General features: G+C 36.2%; 1 protein-coding gene across 1 annotated transcript; it reads left to right on the plus strand.

The window, feature by feature from the left end:
* On the plus strand, nucleotides 1–5,576 carry LOC142613100 (FAM10 family protein At4g22670). The gene is made up of 11 exons (XM_075785296.1): nucleotides 1–417; nucleotides 523–574; nucleotides 673–822; nucleotides 918–1,005; nucleotides 1,119–1,199; nucleotides 1,421–1,485; nucleotides 1,799–1,939; nucleotides 2,820–2,936; nucleotides 3,033–3,269; nucleotides 3,601–3,658; nucleotides 5,335–5,576. The coding sequence occupies exons 1-11, from the start codon at nucleotides 308–310 to the stop codon at nucleotides 5,430–5,432; spliced, it is 1,197 nt and encodes a 398-aa protein (XP_075641411.1). The 5' UTR covers nucleotides 1–307; the 3' UTR covers nucleotides 5,433–5,576.
* Nucleotides 5,577–6,144: the final 568 nt, after the last annotated feature.

Consider the following 6,144-nt stretch of genomic DNA (forward strand, 5'->3'; position numbering starts at 1 on the left):
AGGTCAGTCTATGTGACAAAAGTGTGCGTCGCTTATGCTCATACATATCCAATAGAGAGTAGTAGAAGTCTAGTCTAGTCTAGAAGGACCTACGTATAAGTCAGTCTTCTTGCCGCTTTTCCGTTTACATAGAAAAGAAAGCTGAAAGAAAAGCAGAGAGACAAAAGAAACCCTCCGAATCCGAATCGGAATCCGAATCCGAATCGAATCAAATCCTAAACCCTCTCTATTGTAACTTCCTCTTTTACTCTCTCTCTCTCTCTCTCTCTCTCTAACACACAATCACACAAGACAGAGTAAGACAGAAATGGAGGCGGCGAAACTGAACCAGTTGAAGCAATTCATCGAGCAGTGCAAGTCCAATCCCTCCCTTCTCAACGATCCTTCTCTCTCTTTCTTCCGCGACTACCTCGACAGGTATATATATATATATATCTCATCTTTCATCAATACAGACCTCACTCTATAGCTTCTAATTTCAATCCCCTATTTTTAATATACCAAAACGGTCCCGTATTTCAGTCTCGGCGCTAAGATTCCTTCCTCTGCGGATGGCCACAGCGACTCCAAATCTGTACTCTCTCTTTCTCTGTGTTTTCTAGGGTTTATCACGCGCACAAAGATGTGTATTTATATATATATATATGTGTGTTTGTATGAATGCGATTGCAGAGGAGCTATGTGGTGGAGGAGAGCGACGAGGACATGGATGCCGGTAAAGGAAATGCCGACGATGAGGCAGAAGAGGAGGACGAGATAATCGAGTCTGATGTTGAGCTTGAGGGCGAGATTGTTGAGGCTGACAATGATCCTGCACAAAAGGTGCTTTCTTTTGTTCTATTTCAATCATTTTTTTGTTTGTTGTTGTTGTTGTTGTTGTGTATAATTGTGTTGATGGAGGATCTGGTAATTTGTAGATGGGAGATCCATCGATCGAGGTCACTGAAGAGAGCCGCGATGCCTCGCAGTTAGCTAAGGCCAAAGCCATGGAAGCCATTTCTGAAGGTATGAAATTAAGTATGACATTGATATAGATTTGTATATTGTGAAAGTGTATAATTTTCATTTGTGTAATGTAGTGAGGCATTTTGTGAATGGTGTGGTTTTGTGAAATTTAGGTAAGTTGGAGGAAGCGATTGAGAATCTCACTGAGGCGATTTTGCTCAATCCGACTTCAGCTATTATGTATGGGACAAGAGGTAAAGTTTTTGGATTTTGTTTAAATTTGTGAGTTACTTATTTTGTGATGTTCTGGATTGTGTGGATTAGTTTGTGTTGTTGGGGGTATGTGTTGGTACCCCCGTCACTGTCTACTAGGTCTAATTGGGCAATAGAAGCCATTACTAGGTCCCAATTGTAACTTGGCTTTTTTGGTTTCCGAAAGGTTAATAATTGGGTTGTGTATAAATTTTTTTAACAGCTAGTGTCTATATCAAGATGAAGAAACCGAATGCAGCTATACGAGATGCCAATGCAGCTTTGGAGGTTGGTTTTATTTTCCTCATATGTTGTAAATAGAGACTTTAAAAAAAATGGTGTGCATCAGGTTCTGTGGACCAGGAAGATGATTGTTTTTTCTTGGTACTGGCATTCTGATTAATACATCTAGTGATGCATGGTTGGATGCACAGTTTTTCCTATTAAAATTTATGGCGTGATTTTAATTTTGAATTATTCAAGTTTATGCGCTAAGTGAAGCCTACATATTCAAACCTTTGTGTTCTAGAGCTAGTTGCAATGTGCAATGCGATGTTCTAAGAAGGTGAGTTTGACATTTTTTGCATAATTTTAATTGCAGATTAACCCAGATTCTGCTAAAGGCTACAAGTCCCGTGGCATTGCACGAGCAATGCTTGGTCAGTGGGAAGAGGCTGCTAAGGATCTTCACCTAGCATCAACGATAGATTACGATGATGAAATCAAAGCTGTTCTTAAGAAGGTTGCTTCTGTGTGTGTGTGTGTGATTTAAATAAGTGGTCATGTGATAGGCTGAGTCTTAGTTTTGGGTGTTTGTGGTCATATGGCTATTTTGGTATCAGTTTGTGTGGTTTTTGTACTGTATATTGTATCATATAGTGTTAATGAGGTACACTTAGACTTTCGACTTGAGTTGGAAGAGTTAAAAATATTTGTGCAGAATATATGCTTATATCTTAGCAATAAATTAATTTTCTCTTCTAATAGAGAATCAATTTTTCCCTTGGGAGGTAAAAGATTGTAAATGAGATCTTATTGTTATTGTTAATGTTCTTAGATGCAATTAAATAAACATATGTATTGTTTATGTAGAATTTTTTTCATAGCAACTATAGTGAATTGCTCATTTATCTAATCCACTGTCAGGCCTGTCTGGATATCTTACCCGCTTACCTATATGACATTGGTTTGATGGAAAGCCAGCATTTTCTTTTTCCTTCAAAGAAGTGTTTCCTAGCTTCTTATTTTAACATAAAAATTGAACTTCCTTACAATTTTCATTTTATCTTGGACAAAGATTGAGAAACTGTCTTATCTGTAGCTGACTATATTTTGGGTTTATGAGCTGCTTTGTGTTGCCTATTGAACAATGAAGTTAATATTTAACGTATCTAGAAAGTGAAAATTGTTTTCCTGTATGAGGCATATTATATTAATGTATTTGAGATGCTATAACTATTTGCCAATGCATATATATTGGCATAATTGACACGGCTAAAAATGCCAGTATGATAGAGTTTTTGTTTTGGCTGAAACAGTGCAGTAGAGTTATTGCATAAATATTTACTTATTTAGGCATCTCTCTCTCTGTGGCATCTCATTGCAACTTCTGCACTGTCTAGGTTGAACCAAATGCACACAGGATTGAGGAACACCGTCGGAAGTATGAAAGGCTGCACAAGGAAAGAGAGGAGAGAAAGATTGAACGTGAAAGACAACGTCGTCGTGCCGAAGCTCAGGTAACCTTTTTTTTTTTTAATGTTTAGCTTCTAATAAATTTATACAGATATTCTTTTGCTACAAAACTGAGAATTTTCTTGTGCATTCTGTTGAAGGCTGCATATGAGAAGGCCAAGAAGCAAGAGCAGTCATCTTCCAGTAAACCTGGAGGCATGCCAGGCGGGTTTCCAGGGGGGATGCCTGGAGGCTTCCCCGGAGGTATGCCTGGAGGCTTTCCAGGAGGCATGCCTGGAGGTTTCCCAGGTGGCATGCCTGGAGGCATGCCAGGTGGCATGCCTGGAGGTATGCCAGGTGGTGTGCCTGGAAATGTTGATTTTAGCAAAATATTGAATGTAAGTTTCATGGGACTTGCTAGATTCCCCCCCACCCCAATATGTACCTTTAAGATTTTTGTTTATTTGATTCTTTTAACATCTTTCTTATGAGTATTATTGATGATGCTTTCTAGCTAAGTAGTGAGTAGTATATGTGAAAATTTTAGTGTTTATTGCAATTTCATCTTTGGCACCACCACTGAAAAGCAGACAATGTGAAAAGCTATGTACCACATTTGTCCTTTGTACTCATCCAGAGGGTTATATTGCATAATTGAGTATTTAAATTAAAAATGTTTTTATACAATGGGTGTTTGATGTGTATTTGCTTTTCATATTTTGTGTGTAGGACCCTGAACTGATGGCGGCATTTAGTGATCCAGAAGTCATGGCTGCTCTTCAAGATGGTACTTTTTCTACTATCATATTTATTTTTTTTATTTTATTTCACTATGATTATTTCTCTTTTTCTTGATGTGGTTATTTTTAGTCCTTTGTCAGATTCCCCCCCCCCCCCACCATCTTGGATTGAATAGATTTAACTAATATATATATATATATATATATATATATATATATATATATATATATATATATATATATATATCCTTTTAAAAGAGAGCTGGATCAAATAGATTTAGATTCTAGTCTATTTAAGTTATTCTGATTTTCCCCGATGATTTTATCCATTAATATCTCAAGCGTCTGCTACCAGTTGATACACGATTTTTCAGTTAAAATGCAAGTGCATCACCCCTACTCTTTCCTTCCTTTACTGTAAGCGTAAGCCCTTGCTAGCTTTTTGGGGGCTCAGTTCTTTTGTATAGTATATGTGTGCATGGGTTGTGTCCCGGTTGGCACTTGAAATGAAAGAAACAAGACTGTAATTGGGAAGATTGGAAATGGGCAGAATAACTCCACCACAGTAACCCTTTCCACCTAATTACGATCAACAAGAAAATAAATAGAAGTCCAAATTTGCATATAGCTTGAATTCCAATAAGATATATATATGAAAATTCCTTCTCAAAACCTAAAAGGAAACGTGCATGGTAATACACTATGGAGTGATAAGAAGCTTTTAAAGTCACCACTCTAATCATGAGAAATTTGACTAGAACTTTTACTTAGTAGGTGAAATCAGATTTGAGATTGCCTCAGTTTTGCCTTTGCAATGTGTATGGTATAATGCTACTGATAGTAGGGAGTGAATGCTAAGACCTCCTCATTAGTGAGATGATATAATTCTTTTGTGAGAGATTTCATGTATCTTGAGAAAAGAAATCCTTCTTTCTTTTGTGTGCTGGCCTTAGTTGTCTTTTTTTTTTTGTTTTTGTGGGTAAGTGCCACCATCAGTTGTTCATTGGGGATGTTGTAGGAAGAAAGTGGTTTTAGTAGGATGATTTACGAAACTAATATAATTAGATATTGATACATTGCATGACATATTTGAAGTTGATAAGATAACAGTAGATCAGCTTATTTTGGTTGGTTAGTAATGGTTATTACAAAAAAGACAGCATAGCAATGAGTTGGTATATCTCTTGAAAACATTCTCTACTGCCAAAAAAGGAAAAAAAAAAAAAAAACAACGAGACAGAAACCTGAAGTTGCTCAGAGAAAGCTACAAGGAATTATGTTTATGCAATGAGGCATGATGTCGAATGGTCTGATCAAATGTATGGCCTATACAAGTGTGGAATTCCAGTCAAAATAGGATTTAGTTAGATGACTAAGTACTAAAAATTTTCTGTGCATTGACATTATATTATACATGTGCTTTTAATCTTTTCATGTTGTATCTCTTTTGTCATCATGATTTAAATATTGAGTTTCTAAAAATCTTATTTTCTTAATTTACAGCTGAGTTAATTTTCATATAATACTACTTTCTTTTGAGCATGACATTGTGCATTGAATTTTGTCAAATTATGCTCATCAAAGGGCTAACTTTTCCATTCTGTTTGTGTGAGAAACCTACTAGATTTTGCATCATTGATATTCTTAAGACTAACCTCTGCCCTCAGAATGATGCTATATAGTCTGACTGTCCTCTCTCCTGTACTTGGCTTATGATTTGCAGTAATGAAGGACCCTGCTAATCTTGCGAAGCATCAAGCAAATCCCAAGGTAGCTCCTGTAATTGCAAAGATGATGAACAAATTTGGAGGACCAAAGTAAAAGATTTTTTACTATTGGGGATGATGTATGTGGATGATCAGGTTTCTGTAATTTAACGTGTTAACACTTAGGTGAAATTATCAGTTGGAGCATCCTTTTGGTGTGAATAATAAAATTTGGTGGTTTTTGGATTTAAAAAAAAAAGTTTAATAGAATTTTGATTTTGATGATCTGACGTCTATCTTGTTGTAGGGCTGTATGCACAGAGAAATGTATACTGTAAGTCTGTAACAATATACATGTTGGACAGACTCTATGTAGCTTCCGTTTTTGGTCAACATTTTTTTTAGATGGATTACTTAATGGGCGGGGCTGATTTTATGCAATGACATTTAGTCAGTCGCCCACGTCCAGCCCGGCCGAAGCTTGGACCTCTCTAAGCCTAATAGAGGCCCAAACTCTGCTATACCCATAATATATTTCCTTCCCTTTTTTATTTTTGGTGAAAATACGGTTTTTGGTTTCTATCTTTTGGGCCGATTTTTCATTTTGGTCTCTATTTTGATTTTGCTATTATTTCAGTCCTTGAAAAAACAGAAAATCAATTTTATTTTGGTTCTCGCAGTCAACCCACTAACAAAAAATTCATACATGGCAGGTAGAGTGTTATATTTGCACAGTAAATGCTGAAGTGGTTGATAAAATAATAATAAAATATTTTAGTTGGCAAATGACATGTCAGCATTTTAATTAATTTTTTTTAGTAAAAAGT

Source organism: Castanea sativa, chromosome 10 (genome assembly GCF_040712315.1).
Source record: "Castanea sativa cultivar Marrone di Chiusa Pesio chromosome 10, ASM4071231v1".
Lineage (NCBI taxonomy): Eukaryota > Viridiplantae > Streptophyta > Magnoliopsida > Fagales > Fagaceae > Castanea > Castanea sativa.

What these genes read in the sequence shown, in the direction of transcription:
- LOC142613100 (XM_075785296.1), top strand. Translation starts at nt 308, where the DNA reads ATGGAGGCGGCGAAACTGAACCAGTTGAAGCAATTCATCGAGCAGTGC. An exon ending in TATTATGTATGGGACAAGAG is followed by an intron (nt 1,200 to 1,420) that starts GTAAAGTTTTTG and finishes TTTTTTTAACAG; the next exon opens with CTAGTGTCTATATCAAGATG. An exon ending in GTCGTCGTGCCGAAGCTCAG is followed by an intron (nt 2,937 to 3,032) that starts GTAACCTTTTTT and finishes ATTCTGTTGAAG; the next exon opens with GCTGCATATGAGAAGGCCAA.